Source organism: Schistocerca serialis, chromosome 1, assembly GCF_023864345.2.
Source record: "Schistocerca serialis cubense isolate TAMUIC-IGC-003099 chromosome 1, iqSchSeri2.2, whole genome shotgun sequence".
Taxonomy (NCBI): domain Eukaryota; kingdom Metazoa; phylum Arthropoda; class Insecta; order Orthoptera; family Acrididae; genus Schistocerca; species Schistocerca serialis.
The window spans coordinates 386,812,359-386,831,820 of NC_064638.1; the positions used below are offsets into that span (position 1 = coordinate 386,812,359).

Below are 19,462 nucleotides of genomic sequence, written 5' to 3' on the forward strand. Positions count from 1 at the left end.
TGGTTCTTACCAATCAAAATCACAAAAATTTAACTGGAAACTAAATGAACGAAACATTCCCGGAATTCTAAAAATTCCCGGGTTTTTCCCGGTTTTCTCCCGAATGAAAAAATTCCCGCGTTTTTCCCGAATCTCCCAGTTGTCCCGGGTCGTATACACCCTGCAAACGTACAGTAAGAAAACTGGGAAAGTTGGTATCATGCGTAGTTTGCATCATTAATACAAATATAGATTCCTTGTATTTTATGTATCTTTTCCTTATTAAATATTATGGACCCTTTCGCAGAAATTTGTACGCTGTCTTCTGCGGCCTTATATATTGGTGTTATAAAATGTGATGGAGGCGGATACAAATATTCTCAGTATGCACTGGAATGAACGTGGCAGTGGCAGTGGTCATGACACAGGTTCACACCTACTCATTGTTTTTGTTGCTATTAGACCTGCAGCGGCACTAAAGTGATTTTGTGCACATGTGACATCGAAGAACAAACGACAATGAAATTTACGTAATTCGTTTAATCCATGGTTGTAACCACACCCTTTTTTCAAAAAAAAAAAAGAAAAGAAAAGGATAATCTTTTCCGCCGTTGAAAATCTTTACCGCCGCTAAATCAAATATGAAGATATCGTCGTAACCGTGCAGATCGATTCACGCTGATCGAGACAGACGCCAAATTCGGTACGAATCTAGCGGTGTTGTGGTTAATGTTGCAAGGTGATGAAATAGAAGGAATTGATTTTATGTTTTGTTGTAATATTATGGTTATTGATGCAGTTAACTAGAATGACAAAGAATTTGATGAGAACATTGTTATACCAACGCTGGTCTAAAAAGTGTATGTTTGCGACCTCATGCACTAAGAAGATACAGGTGTCTCGTTGCAGTTCATTTTCTACTTCTTCGAGAACCGTTTCGATTGGGAAGTTTCATATTGGCAAAAGGCATCGTCCACAGTTTTATTCCGAACGTAACGGATATAACCAGACTGCTTGTAAAGGTTTGGCGCGGTGGGTTAGCACTGTCTGCTGGTGTTTTGTTGAAGTGAAGAGATACTTCTTTTAATTTGTTAGTGTATAGTAGTTTATGGTAGAAATAAGCCGGTGAATATCCGTTCTATGGGTTTGTCTCAGAGTGTTCGTACTGTCTTCATGTGTCTGTTTTAATTTTTAAATGTGTCCAAGGAGAGTGGTGGTTTCCAAGATCCACGTTGAATAATTCTCTGTGTTACAAGTACTGACAGATGATGATGATGTGTTTTATGTTTGTGTTGTCTTCGTATGCATGTTCTCTTTGTCATTGTCTCATGATCAAGTTAATAGCAGTTGTAATCGTATTGATGATAACGAAAAAAAGTAATATCCACAGTTGCTAACTTGGTAATTGCTGACTTTTGTCAATTGTGGTTCCGTCAGAAATAGCGACACTCCATATTACATGCGTTACTTAAATATCAAGTTTTTCCTTTTGGATTTAAATAGTTCCTGCATTGTTGCTTGCACGTATACCTAATTCTGTACTATTTGAAATTCCTCTGAAGCCTCGATTAATCTCCCTTTACATTTGCGATTTTCATTTCAGTTTTGGGCAAATAATTTAGTTTTCCAAGAGTTTCTTTTTCAGATTCAGCTTCAAACAGAGTTTTGTACTTATTTGTTTACTGAGTGACTAGGCTTATTCAGGCACTCATCTGGAACTTAAGTTCTTTCCTGGATCTACCTTGATGATATTCTGCCAGCTCACAAAGTTGTATCAGATTAGGTGTTAAGTTGAAGGCATTAGCCTACTGTTTTCACCAAGTTGTACATAGATAGTGTAGTACAGAGGAAATTGTGAACAGTGTCTTTCAGAAATTTATTCAGTGCTTCTGTGAAAATGGACTCTCACTAAATTTTGAGAAACACAGGATATACAATTGTTTACAGTAAATGGCATAACACCTTTGGTAAATATAGACTTTGAACAGAAATCTGTTGATTAAGGTGGAATATTCAAAATTTCTGGGGTTGTGTACTGATGAGAAACTGAATTGGAAGAAAGTTATTGAAAATTATGGTGATAAACATATCAGTAAGTTAGCCTACTATGCCTATTTTCATTCACTACTTTCATATAGCATCATATTTTGGGATAATTCATCATTCAGAGAAAAAGCATTATTTGCACAAAAGTGTGTAATCAGAATAATAGCTGGAGCCCACCGAAGATTACTTTGTGGGCATTTATTTAAGGAAGTGAGGATATTCACAGTAACTTCAAAATATATATATTCACTTATGAAATTTGTTATTAATAACCCAGCCCAATTCAAAACTGATAGCGAAGTGGATAGCTATAACACTAGAAGGAAGGACTGTCTTCATTATTCTGGCTTAAATTGTATTGTGTTATGAAAACTTATGTTTAATTGAAACATTCGACATCACTATGAAATGTTGTATTCATGATCTGTGGAACAAATATTGATGTAATGTAACTGATGTGCTCACTTGTCTGACAGTAGACATTTGAAGTATTTGTCTGCCTTCCAGATCATGAAAGAATAATGACATTACCCACATCATTCCATGTCCTTGTCGTACCTGCACTTATTGCCATCGTCAGCAATATGTACTGTACTTCACATAAAACATGAGGTGCAGTTCCAATCATTTGTAAATATGGTGCCAGCTGTAGCTGTTTGTTCTGAACAGTCTCTTTGAGAGGATAGTGTTCTCTGGTGAAAGTGTTGAAGGAATGTTTATGTTTTGGCAGTACATTTTCTTTCTTTCATTTAAGATCGTTTGGTCTGTATAATTGCTTTTGAATTCAACTGAGATGGTCCAGTAGTTGAGGCACATGAGTTACATTTGATAGGAGCATATATGAAACCCTGTTTCCCCATCCAAGCATAGGTTTTTCACGAGATTCCATATAAATTGAGAATAATGCTTGTATGCCTCCTTTGAAATGGAGTTCAGCTTTAGAGGCTCATTCTTGTGGGAGCTTTTATAGGTACAGTTATCAGACTACAGTATTCTAATGTTGGACGTAGGTCCTGCATATACCACTTCAGCCCAGGCAGTGTGCATAACTAGTCATTGCAGAATAAATACATTGTAACTAACATGTTTAATTGTTTAATAATAGAAGGGTCTAATGCTTTAATCAGTAATTAAATAAGTTCATGTCTTATCAGGAAAATTGTGGTTTGTCACGGTGGAGTTCTTGGAGAAACAGCACAGACTCACATGAGCAAGGATGGGTGAAGGAAATTGTGCCCTGTTTAAGGAAACCACCCATGGACATTTGTGTGCAATGGTTCAGAAACATCTCTCTTGTTTACATGGGAATTTGTCATAGTGTTGACCGGTTTGTTAGTGAAATGATGTGGATCAAGTCAGTCATTATTTTTTTTTTTTTTTGTCTTACTCAAGGAACTACACCTAACAAAAATGTTTATTTTATTTATTTATTTATTCGTGCTACCCGTTGTTAGACAAATTTATGTATGGAATAGAAGTTATCCAGGACAGATTGAGTTTAGGTTAGTTCTAAAATTTACTTTGCTACCTGTCAGACATTTTATGTTGTTGAGCAACCAATCAAAACTTTTCATATTGAACTCCAGTGAGCCATTGACAGCTTTAATAATTGATAATGACTGCTGTTTGATCCTCTAGTGTTGTAGATAGGGACATCACTGTTCTTCTCAGCTTGTGATGGATTATTTATGACATTTCAGTAGCAAATGTGTGTTGTGACAGTTCATTTAAAATGGCTAACTCCTTGGAGTACCTACATAATGACTGTGGGTGACCACCACATTATTCTTACTGCCATTTTTGTGCACTCGGTAAGTACCGAGCGAGGTGGCGCAGTGGTTAGCACACTGGACTCGCATTCGGGTGGACGGTGGTTCAATCCCGTCTCCGGCCATCCTGATTTAGGTTTTCCGTGATTTCCCTAAATCGCTTCAGGCAAATGCCGGGATGGTTCCTTAGAAAGGGCACGGCCGATTTCCTTCCCCATCCTTCCCTCACCCGAGCTTGCGCTCCGTCTCTAATGACCTCGTTGTCGACGGGACGTTAAACGCTAATATCCTCCTCCTCCTCCTGTGCACTCAGTACTTTTTTTAAGTGATGAGTTACCCTAAAAAAATTATTTCATAAGACATTGTTGAGTGGAAACATATCAGGAGATTGGTTTGTTGTTTCCAAGACTAGCAGTTACACGAAGACAAAAATAGTTGAACTTAATTGTTTGAGAAGCTCAGTAAGATGCTTCTTCCAGTTAAAGTTGCTTTTTCTGGGTAAGTGCTCTACCAGCTGAGTTACCCAAGCACAACTCATGAGCTGTCCTGATAGCTGTACTTCCGTCAGTATCTTGTCTCCTACCTCCAAACTTCCCAGAAGGTCTGTGAAACTGAGAGACAAGCTCTCCTGGAAGGAAGGATATTGCAGAGAAATGGCTTAGCCACAGCCTGGAGGATGTTTCACAAGAGAATTTCTGTGAAGTTTGGAAGGTAGGTAGCTCGTGATTTGTGCTTGGGTATCTCAGTTGGTAGAGTACTTGCCCACAAAAGGCAAAGGTCTCAAGTTCACGTCTCAGACTGGCACACAGTTCTGTTTAAGTATGTTTCAAAGCAGTTCTTTATAAATCTGTTGATTCCATAAAACTTGGTTTTTCTAAGAATGTAATATGATCTACGCTATCAAATGAGTTTGAAAGAGCACAAAAAATTTCAAATTGTGATTTTTATTATTTGATGTTTATAATATTTGATGAGCGAATGTGTTAATTAGCATTCTCAGTTGAGTAACCCTTCTGGAATCCAAACCGTGATATGTTAAGTAAATTGCTTCTACTTGGATGTGAGATTGCTATTGAATATATCACTTTCTCTGGTATTTTGTATCATTAAGAAAATTGAATGATTATGTAAGTCTTTCTTATTGCCTTTCTTGTGAAGAGATTTAACAATTTCATATTTTAATCTGCCAGGAAAAATTCTGTGCCAGTGATGCATTGCATGTATCACTAAGGATTTATTTATCAAGTTGGAAAACTTTTCAGAATTCTGTCTGAAGTTTCGTCGGCACCATATGGAATTTTGCAGTGAAGGATGTCGGTGCCACACCCAGTACCTTAAAGTTTTGTGGAATGACATTTTTAATAATTCTCTTGCTTTTTCAACTGAACCATTTAATCCTATTTTTGCTGCTACATTTAGAAAGTGGTTGTTGAACAGTTCTGAACGCTTGACGAAATCATAATTTCTGTTGATGAACATATGTTAGCATATTTTTAGAGAGTCCTTGACTGCTGCCTCTGTTATGGTGCATCTTTAACAAGTTACTACCAGTTGTGCCATTTTGGTTCTATGCAATTTTGTGGAATCATTTATCAACCACAGTGGTTTGCTGAGCCCAGTACCCAGAGAAATTGACATAAAAATTTGTCACACCAATTTTATTCCTTTATTTTCCTGTATCTTCCAGGATGGAATTTTTGAACTCATATTTAACCTTCCAATGTATTTATGAAGTACGACAAATAACTGTTTGTTCATTATATCAAACATGGATCGGATAATCTTGCTAGAGGATAATGAACTGGAAATGGTATGGGTTTTTATGCATACCATCAGTGACGATTGTTGGGTTTATGTGCTATTTACACTGAACATTTTCTACAGGCAATCAGTTAAAAGCCTGACAACATGCAGAATGCAGCTTGTAGAATAGATGTATTACTTTTTACTTATTGCAAAACACTAGTAGAATCTGAATCATTGCAAAATTGTGGTGAGTGAGCTTATCTATTAAAACAGTGTTAAAACTAATGACTAATGGAAGCTTCTCTGTTGTGGTACGGGTAACTCATTTACACGAATTGCATCATATTTACAATATGAACACATGTTTTCTCCCCATGTACATTGTCCATCTGCTGCTGAACATTACCTCAACTAGCACCCATCAGAGTTCAAACCTATGATGTCCTCCCTGCTCACCTTAATCAACCTTAGACTTAAAAGTGGCCATCCTTTGAGGAGCAGACTTACGAACACATCAAGGGTACACCCATGGGAACCAGTATTGCTTCTTCCTATGTCAGGCTTTCCAGGGATCCTTAAGCCTTCAGCCCTTGGTTTGGTTTAGGTACAGTGATGACATCTTTGCCATAAGATCTCATGGTGAGGCTAACTGTTGAAATTTTTGGAATCTCTAAATACATTCTCCCAATTAAACTTCATACAGTTATCTGTGATCTGCTGTGCCCATTAAACCCACAAACAAACAACAGTATATACTTTTGAACAGTAGCCATCTTTTTCATGTCAGATGTTCCGTCCCATACAGCATTGGTATTAGAGACAAATATTTTTGTTCGGATGCAGAATCTTTCTTTACATCAATAAACCACCATTGTCTCAGCTTTCACAGTACATACTTATCCAACCAGCCTATTGTGGGCTTGAACATATTAATCGTCAGATACTTCGTCAAGGTTATGACTTCCTAAAATTATGCCCTGAAACGAGGCTCATTCTGTCTGACATTTTGTCAGCCACACACCAAGAACGTCTTTCATCCTTTCCCCTCCCCCATATCCAAATCTTCACAATATCTTGGTCAGACCCTATGCACCCATTTTGCTAGCCTATGGCTGCTACTTTTGTTGCCGTACCAACTGTAAAACTTGCATGTTGCACTCTCCTACCACCCCGTATAGCAGCTCTGTAACTGGCAAAACATATACTATCAAAGGCCACCTACAAAACGACACATGCCATGTACAAGCGGGTATGTAAAAAGTGTTTGGTCTCCTATGTAAGTATGACAACCACCAAGTTATCATTTAGGAGGAAAGAGCATAGACAGAGGTTGTAAACTGTTACCACACAATATCCTGTTGGAGCACGCTCTACATTATGACATTCATGACCAGTTTCTCAAAATTCCATAGGTGGGAACTGGCGTTACAACATGTGATTGGTTCTCACCACCCACTTGCCCCAAATTTATGTTAATTTTTATTGTCTCTCAGCTTTTCTTACCAATAATCATTCCTTTCCTTCATTCCCTTAAATCTTTCTGCATCTTTTGTTTTCTGACCTGTCTATTTTTTTTCGCCCTGTCACCTGTCTAGCATGCATAATGCACTTGGCTTCCCACTCTTACTCTTGTATGATGATTTTATTGCAACCACCATCTTGCTTTTTTACCCTGCCTTCTACCTATAGGTTCTCAGATTCTTAACCCATTTCTGCGTGAATTAATTTGCACTTCTCAATTTTGCAAATCTGATATTTATTTGTTCATTGTTATTAATGAAACGTACATCAAGAAGCTAAACAAAAAAAAGTAATTAATAATTTAAGCAAAAGAGGATATAGCATATGTCATGCTTGGCAGATCATACATTTTAAGTGAAATACATGACAGTAAATAAAATAAAGCAGTGTACATCATTTACATCATGTTTAGGCAATAGCATTCATTTTCTGTGATATGGTACAAAGTACTCTGTGCGCAAACTATCACCACATTTGCAGCATATTGTTCTTTGCAGTGCAGCATCTTCTTTTTTCTGTGGCACCATAACTATCAGATTTTTTTTTTCCTCCGTCCCCCTCATTGTAAATGATGTCATGCAGGGCGACCAGGACTTCTAGGGATTGTTGCATTGGAAGTCAGGTGGACATTTCACAATGTAGTGCTGAAATCGTGGTTGTGGCATATTCATACCTGTCTTTCTGTAGAGAAGTCGCAAACTACGTACAGACACTTCCATGAGCTACCGTCAGTGCCGTCTTATGATGCTCACTCTGTGTGACGCTGTACTTTCATCCCTTCAGTCAGTTCCACCCATATTTTTGTTGTATTCTCCAATACAATGTGGTCATGGTACAACATTTCTTTTTTCTCTTGTCTTGAATATCGGCTCACAGAGCTCACTGGTAATAATCATTCCACTTACCCTTTTGCTCTCCTAATCAAAATCTCTCTTATTCCTTTTGGACATTATTTAGGCATACAGTTCACACGAATAGCACCAGTAGGAACATAACTTAATTCTTTTAGGTGAACCAACAATGTTGGTGATGTAAACAGATTATCAAAATAAAACCTTTGGGGAAGATTTATACTTTTGTCAGAAGTGAATCAATCATTTGAACTAGAGATGCAGCAGATTTTCCAAATGCTTTCTCATATGTTTTGTTCCTTTATGGATCAGTTCCTTCATATATTTCAAACTGCACTAGATAACCCATGTTTGTGTTTACGCACCATGATTTGTACCCAGATCTAATGGATTTACCTTTCTGAAATTATTTGCATCCACGTCTGCAAAAATACTTAATCAAGCTCTTATCACAATCCAAATCTTGCTCCGGCTAAATGTGGAGAGAAAACACTTTTCGTAACATATCTGTTAATGGCTGAAGCTTACACATTTTATTGTTTACTTTGATTTGTGTGTTATCATATGAGTGAATGAAACCTGTAATTGTTTCAAATCTGTCTCCTCTTGTCATATTGTGTACCATTTCATTTCCGATGTCCAATCATGAATCTCAGAAACATCTTGTGCTATACAGAGGATTAAAGCCCGCAAGAATTAGAATTCCTTGAAGATCATTTACCTCTTCATGTGTTATTTCAGGATCTGGACAGTCCTTGAATAAAGCGTGTTTTGTAGATTCAGTGCTGAAAAACTGAATTGTTTGAACATTCCAAAACAGTTCAAAGCACTGAACTGGAGACAAGCTTCTGTATTTACTGCACTCACTCTCAGGAAATAAAGCATTGTCACTTTGCAGACTCTCCCTTCTCCAATATCTTATTATGTAGTTTTCGTGATCTGTAGCTTTTCTGTTTTATCTGAAATGACATTTCCTGATGCATCATCGTGAGAGCAGTCAGTCTCAGGTTCACTACCTAATCTGTTGTTGTTGGTCAATACCACTTCTGTACCAGCATGATTTTGCCTAGGCCCAAGATTATGTATTTTTACACCCTGCTCTTCTTCACCAGAATCTTCATCTGACTCTACGTTAGCTTTAGGAGGCTCAGTAAATGCATTACATCTCAAGAATAGCCAGGATTTCATGCACAGACAGGCTTCTGAGAAAGAAGGAAGCATTATACTGACTGTTCTGCCTAGCATAATGTATGTGCAACCCTCTATTAAAAACTGGATTTGGAACCATAATGATGAATTACATTTGTGGCTAACTTATATTATAAATTTCGGTGCCTTTAACATTATAATTAAGCAAAAGTTTTAAAAATTGTGTGGTACATTTCGTCAGAAAATAGTACTTACTTCTTATTCCAAAAAATAATCTTATTCCGGAAAAGTCTTCAGTAAATGAACAATCAGACACTGTCATCTTCCTACTTTCTCTTCTTAAATATCAACAAAATAGCTTCCTCAACTGAGAGACGTACAACAGTAGGCATTCCAAATGCATGCATTGTTGCCAACAAGAGAAAACTGGTTGAATGTTACATGGCATATGTCACACTAGGCGGAAACGGGTTAGGCACCAAAAATCAGTTTTTCCTTCTCACCCCATCCAGTAAGTCTTTCCCGGACCCAGGATTGTGGATAACTTTTCTGTAACTCTCCCCATTTTGTAATCATCCCCCGCCCCCCTTCCTTTCCCTTCAAATTTTCTGTAATCTCTAAAAGCTTGCACATTTCCATATCTTTTACAAGCATTTTCTCCTGCCATTGTTCGGTGACGAGATTCTATTTACATACCCATATTATATTTTCAAAAATGAACAGATTGTTTTGTGTCTTCCATTCATTGCTGCAGTTGGCAGTATCATACTAATGTTTACCAACTTCTTTTAATGCTTGGGCCTTTAACAATGTAAAGTGTGTATTAGGAAATTAAGGTATATAGAATCTGCTGGAAGGCATACATTGATTTCTCACATGATATCTTATGTAACAGATGATCTGTGTTTCAAAGGAGTTAGGAATATGTCACAGGATACTTCAGTGGACCAACATCAAGGAAATCTGCATGTAATTTTACACTTTATTTTGCTGTCTCATACGTAGGGTAACCGGCACTGTTTTTCACTTATTTAAAATTGTTTGCTGTGCGAGAGACTAATAGTAAATGTGACCTTAGAAAGGGGCCACTGCCACTAAATACTCTTTGCCAAATCAGACCTGAATTCGAGCATGATCTGATGATGTGTTGTTTCGAATATCAGGAGGTTTATTTCTGTGTCACCCCTTGGAGAGTTTCAATGATTGTTGAATGTTGTAACCCTGTATGATCTTCCTGTGAGAATGATTTAGTCTTTGAATACAATATTTAGTACAAAAACTGTCCTTTTCCCGACTGCTTAATTTTGCACCAGACAGGTTAAGCGACTGAACAGAAGCTTTTGACCCACATGGTGTTTAATATAGGACCACGCCTGTCTAGGTTTTTAGAATAATCGTGGGTTGGTGTATGATGCTTACACATAACTGTCCCCAGTGACATATTAATTTCTTCTAACTGTCTATATTTCTTCACCATTGTCTCAGTTGAGAGTGCAACACTCTCTGCTACCTCAGTATTTTCTAGAAGTGATTATAAAACCAGGGAGGGTGTCCCCTGTTCTAAACAACTGAAAAAGTACATTCTTACCCAGGCTGCTATGCATGCCTAAGCTTCGCCCATTCTTTCTCTACATCTGACGAGTTGGTTTCGGAAGGAGGATGCTAACGACTCCTTACCTCTTCTGCTAAATATGAAAACTATTCAAGCTTTCTTGATAGATTTATTATCTGTAGTAACCATTAATGTGAAATTGTGGTTGTTAATCCTTGTCTCTCATTAATTGCACTGCCAGTAGTCTGGTATGTTTGCAACGTTGAAGGTTAAAATATTTTCTGTTACATGTGAGTGGTTGAACTAGTTAAAAGACTTTCATGGAGAAAGTATTCAAAATTACTTTGCAAGGTACTTTAAAGGCTCCTACTACTATTTTATGATCTGGTTTCTTCTGTGAAACAAAGCTTTTACTTATTGTTGTAGAACTTTTCAGCTGATGAAAGCATCTGATGCCTAATTTGAGGATGTGTTGGCCAATCAATTAGTGCCAAATAAATTTGTTGTCAGACAGAATTATAACATTGTTAGATGTATTTATTATTTATTTATTTATTTATTTATTTATTTATTAAGCTTTCCTGGAGTCCTTGGTATGATTGCTTCAACAGTTGATATTTCAGTATCTCTACTTTCTTGGAAATGTTATGTTCTAGGTGCATGGATTGATGTGCGGCCGTTAGTGGAATCAGAAATTTCTTTGTGCCTAAAAATAAAATACCATGTGCTTCCCACATGTACTTTGCTACCCTGGTATCTGCTTTCACTGAGTAGCACAGGTGACATTAAAAGGAGTCCTTCTGTTAGCCACATCATATCACTGGTCTAGAAATCTACAGTGAAAGCCTGTCGCAGAATTGACGAGACTATTGTTGAGACCGTTCACCTGGCTCGAAACCATAATGCCCAAGTCAGTTCTGGGTACGATACTGCAGATGGAAAGCAGTCCATGCACTTTGCACGAGCGAGGTGGCACAGTGATAAGACACGGGATTTATATTCCGGAGAATGGTAGTACAAGTTACTTTCTGGCCATCCTTATTTAAATCTTCCATGATATCAATAAATCACTTAAGGCAAATGCTGGGATGGTTCCTTTGAGAATGGCCAAATTCCTCCCCATTCTTTCGCCACTCCGAGCTTGTGCTTTGTCTCTACTGAACTCATCGTTGACAGGACATTAATACTTAATTTTCATTCCTTTTGTGTGCAGCCTTGGCCACTTCTAGCAGCTCCTTATAGGAATTGAGGTCAGCCTCAGAAAAGTTAATTCTTATATAAACACTGACATGTGCAGTTAAACAGTTTGCATGACAATTAGAAACCTGTACATATATTTTCATGGACTTAGCTGAACCAGTTGAGCCACTCACACTTCATGGACTGACTCAAAGCTTCAGCTTGCTACAAGAACTTTTATCAAGTGATTGGTGGTTGTTGTATTTAATATAGTATTACTCCATTTGAATGTCACTATTATTTTTTTAACCCAAAACTTACCAGCATTTTGTATTTAACATATCGGTGTAAACATTTGTAGTCAACAACTGTTCCTTGTAAATGATTGATATTTATTGAGTGGCAGCAGATCAATAAGCAAATAGAAAAAAAATTGTACTTTACTGTGAGAACATAGATATGTAGCTGCATGGTAAAAGGTATTTTTATATCTTTGTTGTGCTGTAATTTATTTTGTCCATCTTCAGTTCATTGTAATTTCATTTTGGTGTACTCTCGTGTGCAGATATCTGTTTTGATATTTCCGTTTGCATGCTATGTTTGTTTTGGTTTAACTTCTGTTTTATTTGATGCAGTAGGAGGAGGGAGCCAGAGGTAATAGAATTATGAGAGTCTGATAGGCATTGAAGGAGAAAGATAATCTACAGAGAGTGGAAGGATGATGCTGAAGGAATGACTTAAATGTTTCCTCCTCTCTTAAGGGCTTGCATGTTTCTAAGCTTACACAAATTGAGCAAGAATTTCAGAACTGAGAGGAAGCCTTGCTCGTGCCGGAGACTAAAACAAGTAAAAGCTACGTACAGTATTTGATGCAGTAATGTCTGGAGGCTAGAAGACGCAAACACCGTAAGTTACTACAGTTGTTGGAACAAAGTTCATACAGGTGAAATATGTGCACACAGAAAGGGGGGGAAGAGGTATCAGGACAAAGGCAGACTTGAGTGGTGGTGAAGGGGGCCAGCATAATCGGACAAGAGAAACTCATTTCTGGCCACACTTGGTGGTAAAAGAATGTCAAAGTGGTCAGGAATGAAATGGTAATGTCGTACCTGGCACTTGCTAAACTCCACTGCACTGATAAACAATTTGCTGTACTTAGTAATTCAGGTCCCAATATCAGTGAGGCGAACCAGGCGTCTAGAATCAGACTTTGCTGAACCACAACAAAAATCCTTTGAAGAAGCGCAGTTCGAGATAGGGGTGCAGGAGGTGCAGCAGAACCCATCTCATTTGCTGGACTGTGAGAAAACATTGAAATTGGATACAGGCATGGAACCCTGCTATTAACACAAACTCCATTGAAGTATTGCAGCTAACAAAATAAGCCATGTGGCATTGTGTGAGGTGAGCTGCCGAGAGTGCTGCCAGGAGATGTTACTTCATCAGAGCAGGAGCAGAGCCTGCGCAAGCAATAGTTGGGCCGCGTGGCGGTCAAAGATCTACCTGTGACGGAAGAGACCAGCATGGGGGTGTTGGAGAAATACAATGAAACATTGGAGCTTGGCTGAACCCTCTCCTCCCTCAGCACAGCACATTGAGAGTGAAACACTGGCACAAACATAGCAGAGGGATGCTTGAAGCTGATTAAGGATGCCTGCTAGGGATCATCTGAATTGTAGCTGGGCAGGGCCATGTGGTGGCGTAGGATGGTGCCATCTGTTAGGTACCGCAAGGTATACGGTGTCTGGTGTTATTGTGCAGACCGACCATGTGTGACGTTGTGGCAGTGGCCGTGCCGAGGATGCACAAAGCAGCCAGTATGGGTCGTGGATCTCAAGTAACGGAGCACGTGCATGGGTTGCCATTGCTGTGTCTGTACAAGTGCTCTAGCCTCTAGTGAGGGGATGTCATGGGCAGCACATTTGTGTGCTGCTGGGAGCACATAAAATAGTGTCACTGCTCCAGTGGTGTGAGCATTAGTGGCAGAGGAGGCAGCGTTGGCTGGTGGTGTGTTGGATGCAACAGTAGAAGCAGTGGCGCATTGGAAACGTCGGGGTTGGCATCAGCCCGTGTTGTGTTGGAGGCGGTGTTGGTGGCATTGTGACTGGGGGCTATGGTAAGTGGATGCAACTCTACTTAGACAGTGCTGTGCTCGTTGGCTGGTAGTGGTGGGGGGGGGGGGGGGGCAGCGGCGGCAGTTTCTTCCAAACAAACATAGGCTGGCTGGCTGGACTGTGTTTGTGGAGACAGTTGTTGTGAACCCGTACAGATGGATGGAGAAGATTCTTGTCCCTGTGTTGCAGTGCCAGGTGCAGGCCTGGGTGCTGTAAGCAAAGCAGTGGTTGATATGCTCCATCCAAAGCATGACTGGAGTGCATCCTGCAGGGTCGCGGTGGATGAAGGTGCCATGCTAGAGGTGATGCTGTAGAGGAATTGGTCATAACTGAACCATGAAATCTTATCCTGTGCCAGCATGCCTCGATCTGTCAGCACATACACACTCCCTTTACTGACTTCCCTCCCACACAGCACTCGTTTGCACATGTACACCTATGTTCTGATTGGAAGGACGGTTCTTTAAATTTTCGGTTTGCTCATCTGGATTTTATATGAAAACCTTCTGTAAAAATTCTCTCCTTATCTGTCAAAATTATGAGCCCTTAATACAGAAAAATTGAGCTTGAAATAGGGGCAATAATTGATCTTGCATGAAATGAAATGTTCGATAATATTATTAAAATGTGTAATCTTATTTTGTTGCAGATATTCTACGTGTGAGGCAATGAGTGACAGAAAACATTTCATTCTTCCAAATGACCAGCCAGTGGTTGAACTAGACTGCACATCTGCCTTCAAAGACCTAACAGAAAATGAGAAGTTGTATGCTCACTTCTTAAGCCAGGCATCATGGAATGGAGGTCTAATTGTTTTGTTGCAGGTAGGGCAACATGTTTTAAGATGTATTTATAGACTAAATTAATCTGGAAAATATTGTAGCTGTGTTTGTGATGTTTTGAGGAAGTTTGTGATTGGGGTCAGAAGTTCCTGAGTGAAAAAAAAAAGGGTGCGGGTTCTTCTATTTGAGCCCTTCTTGCTCGGTGAACATATGTGTGCACCCAACTTATGTGTGGAATTGGTGTTTTTAATAAAAATCATAGCTACTTTAACACCTTTAATTTGCTAGCATAAATCAGGAATTCTGAAAGTGGACTTTAACTAATTTCTGTTGATTTCTACATATATTAAGCTTTATAATACATGGATGTAAATTGTGAAATGCATTTGTCAAGGTCATTCAATTGTTCTAATGTGCATATTAGAGAATATGTTGACAAAATTCTATAAGAGTAGCTGTTTTAAATGAGTTAAGTATTGAGCTTATGATTTCAGACTTCACCGGAATCACCCCTAATATTCATACTTCTCCACAAGTTATTTTTGGGACAGCCATTAACAGAACTACGAAAAGTAGCAATGGGTGAAGGTGGTCTGACTGAGGAAGAATATAAGGTAAATGGTGCCTTTTTAAAAATTTGTAGTGTAAACAGTCAAAAAAATATTTTGTCCATTATAAGTAACAAATACTTGATGTATTTCTTTATTTTCAGGCATTTTTGGTTTATTCGTGTGGTATTTTTACCAACAGTGGTAATTATAGAGGTTTTGGTGACAGCAAGATAATTCCAAATTTGCCTGTTGAGAAATTTGAGCAAGTGGTAAAACTGAGTGAAGCATATAGAAGAGAACCAAAAGTCTTGCAGAATCTGTGGGACAGGTGTAAAGACAGTATATATTCCTTGACTGAGAAGGAGAAATCTCTTGGTTTTGCTGATAAGGTACAGTATTATTGTACACAGTTATGAGTTTCATGTCAGCTAATTTTGATCAAGAGACAAAGAACTGTATTGAGGAAGGGGCAGGGGGGGGGGGGGGGAGGGAGGGGAGACAAGAAATTGCAGCAGTCAGAGATGGCAGAAAACTATGTAGAATTTTGAATTTTAATTCTCTGTTTCTACTTTCATCAGATAATATAAAAAAAAAGGTACAGAGGGAAGATATAACAGAAAGCACAAATCAGTTTGATTAAATAAGGTTTGTGGATGACTTAAAGACACAAAAATTGTGTCTTGGTCACATTTTATTATTTTTGATCATGCATTTTGGCAAGCAGCCATCCTTAAATCAAAATCTTAGAAAATCAGTACAAAATATTTCATCAAGTAGTACATGATAATACCAAATATAAGCACTTATAATTCATACGGTTGTCTACTACTTGATGAAATACATTGTATTTCAGTCATTTTCATTTACCCCTATTCTTTTCCCTCCTTTCTGAAGCCACTGGCTCCAAAAGCTTGCATGAATATAACCATAATTTGTGTTCTTCATTTTTTATTATATTGTCTGGTTTTGCATGTTTACCAATTTTGTGGAGAGAAATTTGTAAACTTTATGAATAACACAAAAATTTCTTTTGTAGAATATAAGAAAACTGCTATCTTCCTAATGTGATAAAAGATACACAAAAAGAGAGTATGAAAGTAAGGTACAACCTTAGGTGTAAAACCTGGCTGCCGGCCAGGCACTGCAGAGACTAAGTTAGTCATTCACTTTAGGCAGCCACCCCCCAGAATTCTAAGTCTGGCCATATGCACGATTTGGTAACACTGTACGATGAGAGAGTGCCAGGAAAAATTGTCTTCTTCTCAGTTTGTGACAGTGCCTATCAGCTGGTGATGTAGTGGTAAACATCACACGATATAGACACAAAGCATGAGTTGGTCCACTCCTTCCCCTATTTTTTAAATTGCTTTTCGGCTGTCTGCTAAAGTTTTCAGTCTCATGGAACTTCAAAGATAATTCGCTTTACTTTTTAACTCAGCAGTAATACAAAAACTTCCAGAAACAATTCGCCAAAGCAATTTCATAGCTACATAAAGTTCAGAACAGTCCACACTTTGAGAGTTTCCTCACTCTATTGTGACCATCAGCTACTGACTACAAGCTGTCTCATGTCAGGTGCAGTCCAACCAGGTGCTGTGGATGTGTTTCATCATGTGATTTTCTTATTTGATGTTCTAGTATTTATTTTGCAGCTACACATTAGATTTAGCATACTTATGAACATTGTTTAAATGTTGTAAAATACTTGGATGTGGAAAAAGGACTAAAATTTACAACATATTGCTTGCTTTGGTTTAATACAGCGGTGAAGGCAGCTCCAACTTTTGTATTGTGTTTGTGGAGTGCAGTGTTACGTGGCTTTATGCTTAATTACAGACTTACTATTTTATCACTCGGTTTGTTTTCACCACATAATGCCCGCTGTTTACGTCCTCCTCCGTTGCTGAGCGATGTATCACTTTTCGTTCTGACGCCGCAACTCTTCCTTTCCTATATCTTTACAACTTTTTATCTATATAAATGATGAACTATTGGTTTTGCGGTTTAACAACTTTTTAATAACTGTGGAAGTATTACAGGCCTCGGGTCCCACTTAATGTGTCACCCGCCTATACGTTTGACATGAACCTTTCAAGACTCGATCGATCTGTTTACAAAGTGAAAGCAGAATATCTCTTCCTTTGACGTTGTCCAACAACGACCTAGGAAGCTCGACGCCCTCGCAGCCCAGGCTCTTCCGTGGCTCGCAGTAGTTTGCAGTATTTGTTTTATTCCTTGCCCTTTTGCCACTATGTCGAACTTTCATGGTGATCGTTGGGCAACGTCTTCCACGTTACCGGCAACATAAATAAACTTTCTTCCCACAGTATTTCTGAAAACCCAAAAACAAACTTAAAGAACATAATAATAATAACGGTTCTTACAATTATTCGTACAAGTCTTGGTCAGTTTAATGAGGGGTGGGACAGGCCTAAGCCTTGTGACACCAAAGGAGATAGTGCTTTTGTGCAAAACATGTCAGAAAAAGATTTTTTGCTTGAAGAGTGTTCTGGAACGAATAATTTTCCACTTTCAGGACATCTCAATAACTGAAATATTTGGTGAACTGAGACTATTATGTCAGAACTTGTAGATTTCTGCTGGCATGGGATTGGTAAAAAACCTGAGCAGTGTCAGATTGTTTTAGATAATGAAAAAGAATATATCGTTGACCGATGATTAATTTGTCTCTGATATTCACTGTTGTGTTCAGTAAATTAATAGAAAACACTATAGGGTCATTTCGTCTCAAATCAACTAACAGTCTGAACCTTGATATCTCAGATTTGGATGAATTTTTTTTCCAGGTAATGTACCCACTAACACTAGTTTAAATTTGAAATTTCAGATTTTTCTGACCTTTGGTTTTTGAGTTTCAAGCGTTTTTGATCAATCGATGATTGTTTTAAAATGCTGTAGCTCAAAAACTATACAACCCAGAGAGATCAAACTTGCACCATTGTTTTCCTCTATAAATTCCCTCCAATTTGATATGTAACATGACTATGCTACCTAAATCTGAAAATTTTAAACTATTCCAAGAAACATTTTTTGAAATTTCCAAAATACGTACCCTCAGATTTCTTTATAAAAATTATGTGTTTTGTCCAGTCTAACTGACTACATGCACACAAAATTTCAAGATGGGACCTGAATGAGTCCTTGTATAAAATAATAATTTACTACTGCAATACACACTAGTGAGGTGAAAAGCAGACTATTTCTACACTATGAATGCTAAGGTAGGCCTATGTAATTCTAACAAACTTAAATTATTATGTTAGTCTTTTTATGCAACGTTACCCTCTTATTGTTTGTTAATTCATTAAATGATATTTTAATGCGAGAATAAAATATATAAAAAAATAATAACTTAAGAATCTTAAGTTTTTGTATGGCATTCACTTTTTATTATAAAAAACGTGAGATTTCATATAGGGTCAAGGCTCTAGTTTTGGCCACTACCTCACTTACGGCCACCTTGATGCAACGAGGAAGCTACACTACATCCTTTCATCATATATTATAAATAGGAGGGAAAACTAAAGCATCTGCAGTATTTCTTCATATCAGATTGCCTGAAACATAATGCAGTCGTTTTCTATGTATTCCATAAAAAACTGTTAGAAATCGTAAAGCAAAACTTGCCTTTTGCACTTAAAAAGATTACTTACTTTTCTGATGGCAGCACTGCACAATATAAAAATAAGAAAAACTTCCTTAATTTGTGTTTGCATAAAACTGATTTTGAAGTTGAGGCAGAGTGGGAGTTCTTTGCAACATCCCATGGCAAGAGCACATGCGATGGCCTTGGCGGAACTGTTAAGCAGCTAGCTGCTAAAGGTGGCTTACAAAGGCCATATAACCAACAAATCTTAACACCCAGATCACTTAATGTATTTGTCATGGAAAACATAAAAAACTTTGGCTTTGAATATTGCACAACAGAGGACTGTCCAAAGGATACTTACTTCCTTGGTTTAGTGAATCAAAAGCGATTGTGGGAGCACAAAAGTTTCACTCATATAAACCCTGCACAGAGTGTCAAATTACTGTCAAGCCTTATCATTTTAGTGTGGATGAGTCTCTTGAATATGTGACAACACTGAACCAAATAACACCGTCACATATGGAAAATATTACTGCTGGTTTTGTGACAGTAGCATATGGCGACTCTTGGTGGTTAGGGTGCATTGAAGAAAAATACAATGACATGTACTGAA

The 19,462-nt window shown here is 38.1% G+C and overlaps 1 protein-coding gene across 6 annotated transcripts in view; it reads left to right on the plus strand.

The window, feature by feature from the left end:
* Nucleotides 1–544: 544 nt before the first annotated feature.
* The window catches only part of LOC126471019 (dipeptidyl peptidase 3), a 175,497-nt gene continuing 156,579 nt past the window's right edge, over nucleotides 545–19,462 (plus strand). For 4 of the 6 annotated variants that reach the window (XM_050099083.1, XM_050099098.1, XM_050099092.1 and 1 more), the window contains exons 1-4: nucleotides 745–1,011; nucleotides 14,556–14,730; nucleotides 15,183–15,302; nucleotides 15,401–15,628. In XM_050099083.1, coding sequence (XP_049955040.1) covers nucleotides 773–1,011; nucleotides 14,556–14,730; nucleotides 15,183–15,302; nucleotides 15,401–15,628 — 762 coding nt within the window. In that variant the 5' untranslated portion in view covers nucleotides 745–772. Of the gene's footprint in view, nucleotides 719–744; nucleotides 1,012–14,555; nucleotides 14,731–15,182; nucleotides 15,303–15,400; nucleotides 15,629–19,462 lie in introns of those variants that run through there. The other 2 variants (XM_050099120.1, XM_050099112.1) reach the window with 2 other exon arrangements.